At 32.8% G+C, this 19,033-nt stretch overlaps 1 protein-coding gene across 1 annotated transcript in view; it reads left to right on the plus strand.

Moving 5' to 3' along the window:
* MMP16 (matrix metallopeptidase 16 (membrane-inserted)) overlaps positions 1-19,033 on the plus strand; it is a 223,935-nt gene that overhangs the window by 197,637 nt on the left and 7,265 nt on the right. The window contains exons 7-8 of the mRNA XM_004679749.2: positions 1,136-1,274; positions 14,859-15,009. Of these exons, the coding sequence (XP_004679806.1) occupies positions 1,136-1,274; positions 14,859-15,009 (290 nt within the window). The remainder of the gene's footprint in view (positions 1-1,135; positions 1,275-14,858; positions 15,010-19,033) is intronic.

The raw sequence follows: 19,033 nt of genomic DNA on the forward strand, positions 1-19,033 counted from the left end.
ATACTATAAAAATCATTAACAAATTGTGAACAACATAGAAAGGTATTGGTGGGAAAGAGACTCGTGTCTAGAGCCAAACTGTTGCTAAAACTGAAGAAGAAAAAAATAAAACAAAACTATAGAATGAAGTATAAAGAGGAAAAATAAGGTAACTAGTTTCAATATAGTGTTAACAATGGTAACAACCAACATTTTTTAATACTACTATATTCCAGGTCTTTGTTATTAATATATAACTTATTAAGATATATCCTCATCTATATATCAATAACAAAGTTTTATAGGGAAGACAGCCCGTGATAACTAGAACAAAGTAGAAAGGCTCAAAGTTTCTGAGAAAATTTTAATATTTAGAGTGGGGTTGTAAGTAGGAAATAGTTTATTTTATCATATTTCCTGAAGAATCCTCAGTGAATGGGGTGCGGGGGAAGTGCTGAGAGAGAGAAAACTGACAAGTCTTAGAAAATTTAGGCATGCTAATCTATTTTTAGCCAAAAGCCTGGGAAATCCTTATATAAATCATTTATTAATTTCTAAGTTGGAGGAGGAGAGCAAAGAAGGATGGAAACAGAAAAATTTTGATGATACATACTTAGCTAAACAAAACAAAATGGAACTTCCAAGTGAAATTTCTTTGTAAAACCTAGAATTTAAAATACATGAATAATTAACTATTTGGGACAACAGAAATAATACAGACATACTAGAATTATGATATCCCTATTTTAACAACATTTTAGATGTGGAGATTTTGCATATGTCTAAAAATACTGGGTTGCATATGCAGCCATATGTTGCTCTCATTTATGGAAAAGTTATTTAATGCATAAATCTGGCTGGCACTTATCTATGCTACCTCTGGATTTCTACCTAGAAAGTCCTGCAAAGAATGTAAAATACTAGGATTAACTATTTTATTATATATTTTAACCACATTATGTAGATTAGGAAGTGGGTCGTTTAGTACAAAGCTTTTGTCATCATACAGGCAAGATGTTCACTGTTGAATTTACTCCCTACGTAAGATGATGATAAGGACACTAGTTTAGCTTTGCAAGTGTTAAATCATTGTGTACAGGTGAAATGCCATGATGGCTACATATTTGATGCAAGTTACTTTTGCTTGGGTTTGCAGGACCAGTGGTTTTGGCGAGTGAGAAACAACAGGGTGATGGATGGATACCCCATGCAAATTACATACTTCTGGCGGGGCTTACCTCCTAGTATTGATGCGGTGTATGAGAACAGTGACGGGAATTTTGTCTTCTTTAAAGGTAAGGGGTTTTTCTCATAACTTGCTCTGTTATATTTTGGTTATTTCTCCCAAGGACCTAAAAGAACATAAATTAAAATTGCTGAGTGAGGTTAGGTAGTTTACTTATTTAAAGATAGAAATTGTGTATGTTGACTAATCATATAAGTGAAGTAAAGTCAAAATAATTTTCGTTCTCTTGTTTTCTCATATGCTGTTTTCATGTACAAGTCAAATCTAGGTGGCTTTGTGATCTCAAGATTTTTAGTTGGTTTAAAAACATCAAATAAAGTAAAATAAACCTATGCGTGAATGAATTAAAAGTCATTATTTCACTAACTAGGGGTTGAGGGTAGAGTATTTGCAGCTGCTATTTTGATGCAATGAAATCTATTTCACTTTCTGTTTTCATACCTGAGCTCTAAACTGTACTTGGTTTTTAGCCAGTTTATGTTAAATAGTTTCCAGTAAGCTAAGAAGTTTTTCATAGTAGCAAGAAAAACTTATTGGTAGAAAAAATTCAGCTAATTATTTTCACCCAATCATGTATTGTTTGTTAATTATCTAATGGATAAATTTTTATTTTATAGTCTATGAAACAAATGCAAAAATATGATTATCTGATAAATAATGACATTTGGTGTCCCATACTTAAATCTTACCAATTTTCAAAATAAAAAATTATAAATCTGTCTTGGAACAGATGAATTGAAGTATTAAGCTTATATGTGAGCTAAAACTGAGCTTAAATGCTGAATGAACATGAAGTGATGTATTACCCATCATCCTTCCTGGATAGTAATGGGCTTAAACAGAAACAAAGGCTGAGGGAAGGAAAGGGGATTCTTGCCCCCCACCCAAAAAAAAAAAAAAAAAGCTACTTCTCAGGATCAAACTTGAACAAGTCTAAGTAATGAGTGTAGCAAAAAAAAAATGAGTTTTTGGAAACACTAGTAGTAATTTAAGTGAACTCCAAACCACCTATATGAAAAGGAAGTAAATCCCTGAAATTTATTTGATTCTTGAGAAGAGGGTGTCATACAGTAATTGTAAGAAAATGAAAATTCTTCACATGCTGCCACATTTCACCTACTTCAGGGACTAGGCAAGTTACTTATCTTTGATTCAATTTCTCCATCTAGGAAATAGGGTTAGCATTATTCTCATCTCAGTATTATGCCCTCCATAAATACCAGCTTTCTGCTGCAGTAGTAATACTAGTAATATTACTAGTAATATTACTGTTGCCCTGCTATCTATAATCAGCACATGTACTTCATCTCTGGTGCTGAATACGGATAACACTTAAAATGTTCTGAATCTTAGGAGCATGATATTTGGCAGGAAGTTACCCTCCCCTACACTTTTTTAAGGTCCTATAGAACAAGAGAAGAAGAGAAAGATAAGCCTTCTGCTTGAGGGCTGGCTGTCCCAGGGGACTCTGTCTCATCACAGGATCTGTGGGGGCTCTCATAAGTGCCTGAAGAGACACTTTCATCACCCAAATTCACTGTTCTAAAAATTCCATACTGCCTCCTTATTTTAATTCAATTTGCCTCTTTTCACTAACTGATCAAAACCCCCCTCCATTTCTTCTCTCAACAATCTGAAAAGGCCTTCTTAAAGGACTCTCCCTGCCCTTATGTAGATAAGGTAGTAACTTCCATCTTACACATAGTTCTTGTAAAAACTGAAATTACCTATAGCATTGAGAACATAAATTTTACAAGAGATGGATCTTGTTTACATTTTCTGGACAACACTATTTAGTTCTTACAACTGTGCCAGGTACATAGTAGAAGCTCAACAAACACTTCAATACTGGTAATACAATAATTGATTTTGACTGTGTGGTATTCCTTCTTATGCTAACAATAGGAAAAAAATTACCTCTTATCACTGTCACTCAACTTCTAGAATGTTGTAATTATCAGTGGTCACTTCCAATACATTGCCAGTATCAGGACAGACTACTCTTAACACTTTGTCATTCCAAGGACCCTTTTCTGGTGGTTTCTCCCTCCAATCCACCACCACAATATCTTCAGATAAATCTGTAACCCCCACCTTTCCCTCTTCCTTACCTTGCCACTGGCAGGAGAATTAAGAGTCCCCAAATTCTGGGGCTTTGGCTAAAACACCAGTATTTTCTCTACCCTCAGCATAACAATCACCATGAAAAGTGACTGTCTCAACATGTTTGGAACTTGATCACCTCGAAAAATCCAACTATCAGATTATTCCTCATCCCAAAGACTTTCATGCCCATTTTGCCCCTGTAGACCATCAGTAAGACTACACTTAATTTCTGGTCACCAATTCCCCTTCTCTGTTTTAATTTTCTCCATCCACTCTTACTAACTTTATTTCATTTATTCATTGCTCATCTCTATCCTCCCCCCATGAGAATATTTCTTCCATGTGGGCAAGTACTTACTGTTTTCTTTTCTTTCTTTCTTTTTCTTTTTTTTTTTTTTTTTTGCTACTACTGCTGTATTCCAATATCTTCAGCCAGGGTTGGCAGACATTTTCTGTAATGACCAAATGGCAAATAGTTTAGGGTTTGCAGCACATATCATCTATATTACATTTTTGTTTTGTTTTGGTAGATGATTGGTTGGTTTAACCTTTAAAAATGTAAAAGCCCTTCTTAGATCATAGACTATAAAACAACAGGTCATTGATCATAGTTTGCTGTCCTCTGTGTTAAACAATGCCTGGAAGATAATAATGCTAAACAAAGATTTATTGAATAAATAAAACAATAAATTCAAGCCACAATCTTATCTGCATTTATAGCTCTATCCATGTCAGTCTCAAACTTTTCCAGCCAAGCTGAACCATTGTTACTAGTAATGGATTTCATCATTGCTCTTCTTCGTATTTTTTTCATTCTCATTTCCTTCACTTGCTTTCTCTAATAATCTATACTATGCAACAGTACTCACATTGAACATTTACTCTTACTTCTTCCACTTAACTAAAAACTATATTGAGATGTAACTTACATAAACATGTATTTCATAAAGATACTTAATAATAACCTTACTTTCATCCTGCATGGGATGTGGCTTCAATAAGTATAAATGAGTATTTCATTATAAAGTAACATTTTCTTAATAATATAAAACTAAATGCAACATGCTTATCTAAATGAAATTCTAGTAATAGCTTTAGAATTATTATCTACTAGATTCAATTAAAAGTTTATATTTTGTTGTAATTTCTATAATTTTGTGAGCTTTGAGCAAATTCTTACTTGTGTATATGTTATCTGCAGTGGGAGTGTACACTGAAGACTACATAATTTTGTACTATGAAAGGAAAGAATATTTAAATAAATGGGCAAATATACATTTTTCATACTTTGGAGTACTTAATATATTGACTAGCATTTCTCACCAAATTTACCTTAGATTCCTTGCAATTCCAATCAAAATTCTACCAACCTCTTTTTTTAGAAAATTTTAATCTGTAAATTCAAGGAAAAAAGACATATCATGGGAATGTAATAGTGTCCAGTGACTTAAAATTTAGGTGGACAAGTGATTTATGATGATGGTACAAGAAAATGCAGTTGATAAAATATAATTTTGTCAACAAATGGTGTTGAAACCATAAAATATGCATATGCAAAAGGAAAAAAATACTAGTCCTAACTTTCCATTATGTACAAAAATTAACTCTTAAATTTTTTTAGCCTAAACATAAAAATTTTGAATACTAAACAATTAGAAAAACATAGGAGAAAGATATATGTGACTTTAGCTTAGGAAAAAAATTCTGATGTGTAATGTCAAAATCACATTCCATTTGGAAAAAAAAACTATTAATAAACAGAACTTGATCAAAGTTAAAAATTACTGTTCTTCAGAACATTTTTAAGAGGACAAGAAGAAACAAGGAGAAACAATTTTCAAACTATATATGATAAAGAATTTATATCCAGAATATATAAACAACTTCAATTCTAAATTGAAAATAAACAAAAAAAAAAAGGTAATAAAATTAAGCAGAGGGTTTCTGGCAGACACTTCTCCAAGGATGACACATGAATGACAAATAAACATATGGAAAAATATTTAACAATTTTAGACATTAGGGAAAGGTAAATAAAAACCACAATGAAATATTATACTATGCTTCTACCAATGGCTAAAACTAAAATCTACTGACCATAGCTACTGTATGTCCAGCTATTGCCCTCTTAAAATTTCCCAAGAAAAAATAAAATACATGTCCAAACAAGACTTCTACACAATAGTACAAAGCAGACATATTTCTGCTAACACTAAAGTAGAAACAATTCAAATATCCTTAGTCAATGAATGGATAATAAACTGTTGTATGTCCATATATTTTAATACTACTCAAGAATACAAAATGAATGACTGATTCATACTACTACCTAAATGAAGTGCAAAGTAGTTATGCTGCTAAAAGAATTCAAATGGAAAATAATGCATGCTAACAGAGAAAAAAAAAACATGTTGTTTGATATACTCATAAAAAAATTCTAGATAAAATAAATAATCTATAGTGGCAGAAAATACCTCAGTGTTTGCCTGAGACAGGTGAGAGTTGGGCAGGTAAAAGCATTTTTTTTTTTAAGATTTATTTATTTATTCATACAGAACTGGGGTTCAGGCTAGAGGTGCAGGGCCGGTGAGAGGTTTCACCAGATTGGGGAGCAGAACAGTCCAACTAACATAATACACTGCTGAGGGGAGAAACGGGCGGGTCAGGAGAGGTCTGCTGCACCATGTGGGTCACCTCTGGGGCAGGTGGGGATAGAACTCATGCTGAAGTGGCTTTAGCTTCTTAGCACTGTGTTTTATTCTGCTGTGCCACCAGGGAGGGCCAGGTGAAAGCATTTTTTTTTTTTAAGATTTATTTATTTGTACATACAGAACTGGGGTACAGGCCAGAGGCTGGCGAGAGGCTACACCAGAGACAGAGTGGGGAGCAGAACAGGCAGATCAACGAAGTACACTGCTGAGGGGAGCAGCGGGCGGGTCAGGAGAGGTCTGCCACGCCATGTGGTCACCTCCGGGGCAGGCGGGAATCAAACTCATGCAGAAGTGGCTTTAGCTTCTCAGTGCTGTGCTTTAACCCGCTGCGCCAGCAGGGAGGGCCCAAATGAAAGCATTTTTAAGGGTGATGATGATGTTCATCATCTTGATTATGTTGAAATATTAACAGATTTATATATGCCAAAACTTAACAAATTACACCTTAAAAGTTATGCTATGTATTGCATGTCATTATATTAAAATATTTTTTTAAAAACTTTTAAAACTTTATGTTGGAATAGTTTATGTGATTATTAAATAAATATAGATATCCATGAGCAGTAAGATACTATTCACTATTTTTATGACATGTAAATATCGAGTACTAAATAATATTCTGGTGTCAGTTCTTTCCTTGAGTCCAGTGATAAACAAGCAATCTCCTCTTAGCTAAAATGCTCATCCCTCAGCATCCTATTTAGAGCAGCTGTTTCTATTTCAGTGTGAGGCTAAATGTAAAAACCACAGACCTTTCTCACTCAATGTCATTCAAGACTTACAGCTCAGTATCTTTGACAGTGACAAGGTGTACCTGGCATTGTTTAGAGTTGTGAACTTATCCCTCATTACTCTGTTTGACATTTGACAGGTACACTAAGTTGTTCTCCTTTATTTATATCCCAAAGTTGGTTTCTTTACTTAAAGAGCCCTAGAAACATAACATTTATCAAACTTCGGAGAGGTAGTATCAGGTCCCTGGCCGGGGATTGAACTCATGCTACAGTGGCTGCCAACAGCTTTACAGAGCTGAAACTTAAACCTTTGTACCACCAGGGAAGCCCTGGCCACCTATCTTAACATCACTGAGTTAATACAGTATCATAAAGTAACACCTTGTAAGCACAATCAGGTTAGCTGATTATATTTTCAATTACTAGTCATGTTCAGGCTGAACAGTTATAAGATAAAAAGATCAAAATTAATATTGAAAATTGAGTTGGTGCAGTCTCCTTCAGTTGTCAAAATCAGTAACAATCAAAATCAAGTTGTTTAAAAGTTGTCTCAAAATTCACATGTTGATATCACTTAATAACTATAAACAGTACTTATCAACTTTACTGACACTTGTTTCAAGAAACAAAAAAAAATCATTTATAGAATGGGCACTAAAGAACTGAGGTATCAGAAAGGAGTATAGTTAAATTTGGGAATATGTGAGGTATGGAAAAGACAAGTATCAAAATAGAAGATTTGTTTAAAATATGTGGCCCAGGAAGATGGTAAAAGTATTGCTTTATTCCAGATGTTCATAAACCAGGAATTGCTTTACACTGCCTATAAATTAAGACTCTGGAAAGGTTTAAGGTGTGCTAATGAAGTTCATTTGAAGTAACATAGTACAATAGAAAACATACATAGTACAATGGAAAACATAAAAGATTACTATAGATAAAGTAATCTAAGTGCAAGGGTTTTTTTTGTTTGTTTGTTTTTGTATAAAGAAAACCAACATAAGGAATTTACATAAGGAAAAGATAATGTCCTAATCTTTTCTGTAAAGGGCCACATAGTAAGTGCTTATGAGCTTGTGAATCACATGGTCTTTCTTGTAACTAGGACACATCATTGTGGGTGACAGCAGACTAGACAATATAACACATAGGTGGCTGTGTTTTGCTAGAATTTATTTTACAAAAATAGGCAGCAGTTAATGACTACTGTATACTATCTTATAGAACATATAAGATAGAAATGTGTAAGTAGAATGTTGGGGACACTGAGGAAACCAAAAATACATTTTTTTAAAATTAGTAAGTTATAAAAGGTATACAACTATAGAAGATACAATGACCAAAGCATGAACAGATAAAGTGCATTAATTAATAGAGTTCATTAATAAATGTGAATTCTATTGATGAAGAAGAAAAACAAAAAATCATCAGAAATTCTGCCAGAGTATAAATGTGTTCTATTTTGAGAGTCAGTTTGGAATATTATGAAGAACACTGAATTGCACAATAGACGTGACTATGTGCTTTAGGCACATTATTTCTTTGACCTCTCAAATCATTATTTAAGAAGGATTGTTAAATATTATTCTGATCCACTCACTTGAACAATTTAACTCACTCCTATCAATAAAAATGGCTTGGCTGAAAAGTGTTAGAAAAGCGCTTGTGAATCCTAGCTTGCAAATTAGGCACTGTCTTCTTGATAAATGCTATACTTTTCCTTTTAGGAATAAGGAATTTCATAAAATTTTTATGGATTTATTTGCTAGTATCTGTCTTGTCTTCTGTCCCATCAGCTCCACAAAAACAAGAAATGTGTTTCCTTTATTATTATATATACAGCTTGTAGTTCAATGACTGGTAGTTAGTTGTTGTTGTTTTAATTGATTAAACTTTTTATATTTTGTATGTTGTTGCTCACTTTTGTGCAAGATTTGATTCCTCCCCTCAGATGTAGGTCCCATAAATCTCCCACTGCAACACCCATGAACCATTACCATAGGCCCTTGTGCTCTTCCCATCCCTGCTACATGCCTCAGATCTATAATGCCTGCAAGTTGGTTTTTTTTTTTTTTTCTGTTTTAATAAAGAGCCACTGGAGGTGAGGAGATAGGAAGTAATGCAAGGGAGGGTGGCTGGGTGGGGGAGGATAGATGTGGGGGGGATGGATGGATAGATGGATCTCATTGAAGAATTACCACAATGGGTAATCTGAAAAGTCCTCTCTAACTCTAAACATTCCTTGAGGTTTTTTTTTTTTTTTTTTTAATTAATAAGGTCTCTCTGTCTTATACTGAGACTTGTTGATATTTTCCTCTGCATTCTGCCAAGTACAATGTCAGTAAGGACTAGTTTTTTCCACTTGCTCCAGAATGTGTCAACTTCATGTAAAATCCAGTAAATGCCTTGATTCTGCCAAAAAGGTAATATTTTCCTTGAGAACCAGACTGTCTGATGGCAAGCTAGTTAAAAATCTACATCTCCCATTAAAAAAGAAGAATCATAAAAGACATGATTTGAATATGAATCTCACACATTTACTCAAATTGAAAAAAAAAAAAGAAAAAGAAATAAGATTCAAATTTGTCATGTGAAAATCTTACCTTACCGGGATCCAAAAGGTATTGTAAAATTTCATTTCTTTTGTAAACAGTTCCAGAATTGTTTCACTCATTGCCATTATTGACTTATTTTCTAGAAATTTATGCTGCAAATAAAGTTTCCTTTCTTAATTTTTTTGAATATAAATATTGGTATCTCATGCAAACTTTTAGCAAATGTTTGCTGATAAGTTTAATGCATTTTTTTAAGAAATACACATGAATTTTTAAAATCATCTGGTGTTTGTAACAAAATAAAACCCCTAATTGATAATTGATATCTTCTATACAAAGAAGTTCATTATTAAAAGTAAGAGACTGGAAGAACTTTAACTCTTTCGTTGACACATTATCCTCTCCTGAGATGTCCTGAAACACACAGAAAGTTTTTGTGAAATTTTCTCATGCTCCACACACCGAACATCCTAGGTATCCATGATCCTAGCAGTATCACTGTAAGGGCTGGAAACAGAGTAAAGACATTTTCATGGAAATGATAGAGATTGGGACCTGCAAACAGAAGTTTTCTAAAGCATACTTGAGTGCTTCTGCTTGAAAGAAGGGACAACTGAGTTGAACCAATAAAAAAGGTTTGCTATAAAGATCTAGCACGGGAGTTCCTAAAACTGTACCCTCTCCTAGTTAAAACAGAGATGAAAGAAAAGGATGTAGTAAGTCACTAAGGTATAGGCTAATAGAAACAGGAACTTATTTTGCTTCTATTGTTTGTATACTCTCTATTTTAATAGCCACGGAGATATTACTAAAATATAGAGCAAACTAAGAAGCAGCCTCCTGAATTTTCCATCTCAAAGTCTCTCTAAGGAAGCAATCTGAGTCATTGTGAGTTCTTTTCCTTATGAAATATTCAGATAAAACAATAGCTCAGGATAGTTGTATATTTTTATGATAGTATTTCCTAACAATTAAATGTAATCACTAGAGTGCTTCTTCAACACAATACTGAGGCACGCCTTCCTATATTGCAGACTTGTTTGTGGTGATAAAAATTCATTTTCTTCTCTATTAGGCAAGATTCAAGATTAATGCACAAAATGTTATAATTAAGCCTTTAGGATCCCCTAGTATTAGATTTTTGATCTTGTATTTGGTTATTTGTGAAATGTTAACATGCTTTTTTGAATTGGTAATCATTTGTTAAGAACTACTTTTCAAGATTATATATAATGGTGGAAAATGGGTGTCAGATAGAATGCTTGTCCTCGTTGTTCTTATCATAAGTAATATGATATAAGACTGGCCTCTGTCCATGTAAGAGGCCCATCTTACAACCATAGGAAATGTTTCTTAGAGAAATAACTTCAAGGAATGTTTTGAAAGAGCCATTACAGTTATTCAGAAAGGGAAATGAAGGGGGTATCAATAAGTGACCAATATTAAGAACTTAAAGATGACACATAGTTGAGTTTGGGTTTATCCTTAATGCAATGAAAAACAACTAAAGATTTTAAACAAAAACAAAATCAGGTATACATCTTAGAGAGATCCTTTTTATGTACTTATGGGAGACAGATAAAAGAGATACCGACTGCAAGCCCAAAAACAAAAAAGAAAGGCTACAAGCTAGAAAACAAACTAGAAACAACGGCATAGCACATTAGCTAAAATCAAGACTGAAAATGTCAAATATCTTGGTGATATCTGGGTGGTCAAAACTATACTAAACAGTATGGTTCCATTCAAGAAAAATAAACATAATCAGGTTAATCCAGTTCAGGTGTGGGTGGCCAGAGTTGGCACCTCTCAAGTAGATCTCCTGGTCTCTAAACTATATCTTCTTGCCTGTAATCACCATGGGTTCTCCAGTATTTACTATTCAATAGTAAATAATGAGTTCTCCCTGCTAAATGGGAAAGTCTCTCAGTGTTCTCATACCCAAGAGACATGAATGGCTCTGCTTACCTCTGCTCATTTTCCAAACCATATCTCCATAACTGAAGAATTTTTCTGGTGCTAGGCTGCAGTAGTTGTCTAAATGGAGAGTATGGAGAATAATGGGACCTACCTTGGAGTGTAGGGACAAGGCAGTTCTGGGATGATAGCAAGGCATACCAACTTCCAGTAGCAATAAGGGTGGATTGCAGGGAACAGGACCAAGGAATATCAAATCAACTATAGATATTGGTCCACACATTATAAAGAGGTTTCTGATGTGAGCCAGTGATTAACTAGCATGCTGTCTGCCCACACAGAAAAACAAGAAGAAAGGCCCTTTGATGAGTTCAAATTTGTACTTGTGTGTTACTTTGGATTCAAAGTAGGTAACTATAAACAATATCAGCTTTCAAGAGATATCTTGATGAGTGATAGATATTTATGACCATGCCTTTTTGATTTCTGATACTTTTGTCTTCCCCTCTTTATCTACCCTTTTCTATCTCTACTGTTCTTTTCTTCTGTATGTTCCTTTTGAGGGCCATGTGTTTCTAGAAACCCTTTATTTTCTCTCTAAAATTTCTCCTTTATTTTCTCTCTAAAATTTCTGAATAACTGCACCAAATCCTAAATTAGCAAATATCATATTCATTCTTGTGATTTATAAGCTGCTTTCTATAAACTCCCATCTGCAGTTACTTGACCTCTTCATTTTAACTTATCATTGACAACTTAAACTCTTGATTTGAACCCCCAGTGGCCCACCACCACAATCTTCTTTCTCTGTTATAAAATGCTGTTAGTAGTCTTTCATTGACAAAAGTCAGAACTGGAGGATTATTCTTGATATTATCTTTTTCTTATTCCCTTAGATTGCCTACCAGCAATGTCTATTAATTCCATCGCCAAAATGTATCATAACACTCACTTTTCTTCCTGTCACTATTGTTGCCACTTTAGTCCTGTTTATTAACAAAAAATTTTTTGTTGTTGTTGAGGTAGCATTGGTTTATAATAATCAATATAGAGATATACGACCATACTGTTTACACTCATAATATTTTGTGTTCTCTTTATAATAAGTCACTTCCTGTGAGGGCATTTGTTTTTGGCATTTTTTCCTCCTCAAACCATCTTCACTGGACTGGCTCATTTGAATTACTTTAAGTCACGATTCATATGTCACTTATGTGAAGGGGTCTTTCCTGTGTTTAAAACAAAGAAGTCCCTTTGACATCCCATCACTGTCAGATTAATGTCTTTTTTCTGTATTTTTATATCACTTTATTTTCTGAAATTCTCTTCACTTGTGTGCTTGTTTAAAGTCATTTCCCCTTGCATACTCACCACAATCTCAACTCCGTGATGTGGAGATGTTATTCTTTTTGTTTACTCCCCTCTCCTTGAGTTTAAGGCTGTGAGTGCCTGGTACATGCACTATGTAAGTGGGTGTATGGATGATGCAAATAATTAAAACTTGCAAAAGACACATGATGATCTTCCCATTTCCATTCTTCCTTCTGTAGTACATTTTCAACAGAAGACCAAAATCATCTTGAAAATATAAAACAGATCATTTCTTTCCACCAACTTAATCTCCTTGATGACTTCTCAATATACTCATATTAAAATTCAAACTCATCATGTTGGTTTTCATTCTCATTTTCTTTTTATATTATATTCCACTGACCTCTTGATCACACTAAACTCTCATTTGTTTGGCATATTCTTCCTGACATGCTCTGCATAGGTTCTATCTTCTCTTTAAATTTCGGCTTCAGTACAGTTTCTTCAGGGGAGATCTCTTTATCTAAATTCCCCTTATGTTTATTCTTTTTTTCATATATTTTTCCTAATATGTTTCCTTAATAATAGCATTCACTCAGTTTTCAATGACTGAAGTTATTTATTTGCATACAGTTGTTTTCATCTGCCTAATCCAAATATGAGAGGATTAGGGTAGCAGCCATGTCTGTCTTGTTCTCTTTAGTATTCCTTATACCTAACATAGGTATAAACATTTATGTCCTACCTTAGGACAATGACAGTACTCAATAAATGTTTCCCCCCCTAATTTAAAATGGTATCACAAGGTAGTAAAAGCTCTTGATGTAAATAAGATTACTGCTGCTTCCAATATAGAGAGTCCTAACTAAATCCAGTCCGCAGATTTTTTTTTTCTTTTTGGTATGTTAGACTGCAGTTCTTTGTGTGTGTGTGTGTGGTGTGTGTGCTTTTTTTTTTTTTTGTATTATTTTAGGCTAACACGTTGTTTTAATTTTCTTTAATTATTTTAGTATGAAAGCTACAGTTTATCATATCCTCATCTAGGGCTAGTATTGAAATATTACAACAATTAGTAAGGCCTTACTTCAGCTACAAAGGGCTTATGATAATTTTTCAGATGTTACCTCATTTACTGTATGAGATGGTAACCCCAGCAGAAGTTAATGAGCCTGTAAGTTGCCTAGTTAATGTAATGGATCAAGAAGGACCTGAGGATAGTAGTCCTTGAGGGCAGTGGATATTTGCTGACTTTTCTAGAACTATCTCAATATTTCAGTACCCCACCATTCTACTCCTGTGCGCTCTTATGTAGCTTTGGTTTGTATCTGAGTTTGTGAAATCTCTGCTATTTGATTTAGAAAAGTGCAAATATAAATAAGTAACTAATAAGAAGAAGGTAAAGAAGAGAGCACTGAGTAATGTCAGTATAAAGGAGTGAATAAAGTTAAAGGACCCAGAAAGGAGAAACTAAAAAAAGAAAAGGCAACAAACAAATGTTTTTCTTGCAGTTCAAGGAGAAGGGTACTGTATGTGGGCAGTTGTCTTTATAGATAACTGTGTATTATTATTTCTTTCAATGGGCGGCATTGATGACTGATGACTTTAGGACAAAAGATTTTAGTAGACAATAGGTAATAAATCAACTTTCAGTGGAGTGAGCAATAGTTATAGACTGTTTGCCGGATATAAAGCATGAGGAAGTGTGTTGTCTGTAGATAATTTCAATAGCAATAAAAACAAGTTTGTCTTCTACTTAGAACTGTCATGCTCCATTAATTACAAACATTGATGTTAGGTAAACATTCTTCTCATATCTTTCTTAAAAGGAGGAGTAGTGTATAAGCTAAAACAGGGCATTGGGTGAAAGGATGACTTTATAAGACCAGGTGACTTGTCTAGATGAGAAGTGTTTTAATAAAGGTGGTAATCAGTAAGGAAATATGAAGGCACAGAATGCAAAAACTACAGGAATGATTTAATCTTGACCAAAAATAGGACCTTATATTTCTAGAGAAAGAATCCTTGCTCTTTAATTCAGAATTGAACTTTATGGCAAATTGTAGACCTTTTTTGATTCTTAAATTTACTCATAAATTCTGATTATATTATTAAGTAGCATTTATTATATGCCCTTTTGAAAATAACAGATGTCACAAAAAAGAACATTCTAGGTGTTAAAGCTACTATGTAATTTCATAAATTTTATGTTAAATTAATTTTAAATGCATTATTTTAACAGATAAATTCTAATTTATGATATTAAATTAACTTATCCTGTATTTGTACTTATTTCATACAGGTAACAAATATTGGGTGTTCAAGGACACAACTCTTCAACCTGGTTACCCTCATGACTTGATTACCCTTGGAAGTGGAATTCCTCCACATGGTATTGATTCAGCCATTTGGTGGGAAGATGTTGGGAAAACCTATTTCTTCAAGGGGGACAGGTCAGTAACACATTACATGAGGAAAATAATTATGTAATCTTTAGAGAACTCATTATATCCGGTCTCCCAGAAGCATGTACTATTGATTAAGAATTTGATTGTGTGGGTATAAACATAGGAATTGATGAAATTGAACATATTTTAACTTACTTAAGTAATATTTAAGATACATTTTCTTCTAATGCACACAAATAATGGGATTTTATAATGAACACATGGAGTACATAGATTTTCTATTTTCTATAATTTTAACAAACCTATAAACTTGTATTGAAATGGATATGTACCTTCTAAGACATTTTCTTATAATTTTATACTTTATTTAAAGAGTATACTTTAGCACAGGCTTTTTATACTCTCATATTTAAAATTAAATCTACACTTTTTACAAACAGTTTATTGAAAACACTTTCTAATAATTTTAGTTTAGTCATGTTTCTATTTCTTAAGAAGTTACTTGTTTAGGTACCAGCAAGTAGGTTTATAAAATAACCCAGATTATCAGTAGACTATTTTTAGCTTGAAATGTAATTTCCTTTCCCTGCTATTTTTTCAAATTTATTTTCCTCTTACAATATGGCTAACAGGGTTTGTAAAAATATAAGTAAATTGTTAGTCTTATTACTTATTGTAGCTACTAAGTAAACAGTTCCACCCTGTCACTTTTTGATAGATATTAAATGTAGTTTGAAGGTTTTTATTTTTTATTAATTTCAGTTAATATCAGGTAGAAAATGTAACAAAGATGAAAATTTTAATTTTAATTACACTATGATAGGCTGAGTCAAAACAAGACATACAAATAACTTTCATTCATATGTGGAAGGGGTTAGGTATCTAATTCTACTATGTTTATAAGTAAATTTAAAACACATATATGTTAATGTCCAAAACTAATCTTAGCCTACCATGGGCCCTGTACGATATCTTCAACTCTAAGAGTAACACATGCAAGGATATAAATGATTTTTATTTTGAGATTTGTATTTTTATATTGTGAATCATTTCAAACATTAAGGTTCATCTTTGAACAAAAAGTTCTTACAATTTTTCACAATGAATAAGTGTTTATACTTTTAAATTTATTCTGTTTCTAACTTTCTGTCCACTAGTTCTCTGTATATTTCTTTAGCAAAATATTCATACTCTAACTGATTGTAATGATGCTAAGGTTTTGATAAATGTTCCTTACAAAGTCACAAAAAAGATCCCTCACCCAAAAAAAAAGTAGGATTAATGGATAAGATGCTACTCAATGCCTCAAAAAGTGTATCTCTCAGCAAGATAGTTGAATGAATTGATTGCCACAGCATGGTGACCAGTAATGAAAATAAGTCTCCAGACCTATAACTTATCCTTTAAAATAACAATCCTTAAGGTTCTTAGAGTTTAATTTCCCAGCTGGTTTTAATTACTTGAATGTACTCTTTCAGAACGAGGTTCAATATGGAGTTGCATGTTTTTTTTGTTTGTTTTTGTTTGTTTTTTTTTTTTTTCAGAAAGGGGTAGAACCAAAAGACTGAGAAGACACATAAGACACATTTCTATTGAACAAAGCATGAAAGCTTAGTTTTCATCTAACAGTATAATGAGGGTTTCATAAGTGATAGTAAAAACTGCCATTTTATTATCAGATAGTCTTTTTTCACTCATGTAGGCACTACTTTTTTTTTAACCCCCATTATATAAACTTAGTACTTATTCAAAATTTTTACTTTAAAAATTAAATCTGGGCTACCTAAAGTCAGTAAAAAGTTAGATACAAACTTTATAATAGAATAAAGACTAGCACATAGGAGTAAGAGTTTTAGTATTTTATTTCCTACTTGAGAAACTCAAAATATGTTGAATTTATAAAAATAATTTAAAATTCTTCCTTCTTAAATAATTAGCTTTATAGGTTTTTAAGTATATTTAAAGTAGGCTTTTAATTAATTTATGTGTGTGTTCTTCTATAAGATTTCTTGTGTTGTAGATGTTTAACAAACAGATCACTTCATATAATTATATCATTTCGAAATTACAACTTTTATCAATATATTCATTCTAGATTAAAATAATAGAAAACTGATTCTTGCAGTAACTTATACCTAACCTAATATAATGTTATATGCCAATTACATATAAAAAACAAGTAATTAAAAAGTAGATTGAAAAGATGTAAACCTGCAAACATATACAGAACAATTTTATTGTCACTTTTATACAATTCAGTGAATATTTCTTCTTTAAAGTTATTTTACATTTATAATAATTATAGCTTTTGAATATATATATATATACACATATACATATAATATTTTTTAGCAAAAACTGAAAATTTATTTGTCCTTTAAGTATTTTTCTTTCTTTCATTGCCATCATTCTGCTTTAAAAGATATGTGTTAACAGTTTTCTATTTTTCTATGATTAAGAGCAGAGGAGGATTTAAGAAACAATCTAGTCCATCTAGAAAATATATGTAATACTGGGTACAGTGGTAACATATAAGGCAGTAAGAAGTGATGGGTACTCTGGTGAGATAGAAAGTACAACTACTTGAGAAAAACATTGAAAATCAGAATAATTTCTATAATTTACTAGACAAATACAGTACAATTTTGGCTCAAATGCTGTCTCAGATCAGCCTTATTATCTTTTCACTTCCTACCAAAATCTAGACACCATCTATTGTCTTTCACAGGTACTTATCCTTTTCTAATTGACTATCCTTGGAACAATATGAATTGAGACAATACATTGCATTCTCAATAGGTTTATTCCTGCTTTCTCAGGATTTCTACATTGGTTCTGGCATAGTCTTCACTCATTCATTCAAAAAATATTTTCAGCCCATTCTGAGGCACATATATGCTAGGTAACAGAGATATAGTAGTTGAGGCTTCCCTTTCCATTTAGATTATATTAAAGAGACAATAATAAACAGATAAATGATTCTGATATTTCATCACTGTAAAATTCTACAAAAACTAAAACAAGACAATGGTATGATAGAAACTGTCTCCTTACAGTGGTGTTAAGTTGTGGTTAGGAAGTTAAAGTGGAAATCAGGGAAGATCTCACTTGTGAAGGGGATAATGGAAAGGGAACTTGAGTAGAGAAAAGTTTCAACCATATAATGCTATTTAGAACAATATATGTATAGGCAGATTAGATAACAGTACAAATGTTGGAATTTTCAAATCAGAAGCAGCATTGTGTTTATAGAGAAGTGGTTGAAGAGGTCAAACAGGTAAGCAGATATGCTTATACCAAATGGCAAATGCTTTGGATTTTATTCTAAGTAAATGGAAGGCATAGGAGAGTTTTCAACAGGAAAGTGACATAAACTGTTTGGTATAACTTAATGTATCAAAAATGCTCTGCAAAGCTGGAGACAAGAATTGTATTGGAAGGCTATTTGAGTATTTTGGTGAGATAGAATGGAGATGGAGCAGAGGGACAGGTATAGAACACTTCTTGAATGTAATACAAGTCTTTCTGGGGACTGAATTTTAGGTTTATGGAATAAAACCAATCAAGGATAACTTCCAGGTTTTTCACCTAAATAGCTGAGCAGATCGTGCCATTTCTGAAAATAGAGCAAACAGAGAAAGGCATATTGAGAGAAGAGGATTTAGAGATTAACATGTCTACATTCAGACTAAGGTGCCTGTTTATACCCCAACTAGGAAAGTCAAGTTACTACTTGGGAAATTGAGTTTATGTCTCAGTGGAAAGGTCAGGCAGAGGCGCAGAACTGAAAGTAACTGACATATAAATTGTATTGAAAGCAGGAGCCCATATGAAATCTAAGTATAGTGATGGGTAAAAAGTAGATTATTTGGGGAATCTTTAAATAGAATTATACATTCAGATTAAAATTTCCACTGTTTCATTATCTCACATGTTGCACAGAACTCAGTTCCTTAGATTACAACTTGCCCTTTTCTTAATATACTATAATTTTACACTTGGATACACTTTGGTCTTCATAGCATTTGACTCTAAAATGCTATGTTTCTATATCATCTCTCAGAATCTT

Source organism: Condylura cristata, unplaced genomic scaffold (assembly GCF_000260355.1).
Source record: "Condylura cristata isolate star-nosed mole 26May11 unplaced genomic scaffold, ConCri1.0 scaffold00009, whole genome shotgun sequence".
Classification (NCBI taxonomy): domain Eukaryota; kingdom Metazoa; phylum Chordata; class Mammalia; order Eulipotyphla; family Talpidae; genus Condylura; species Condylura cristata.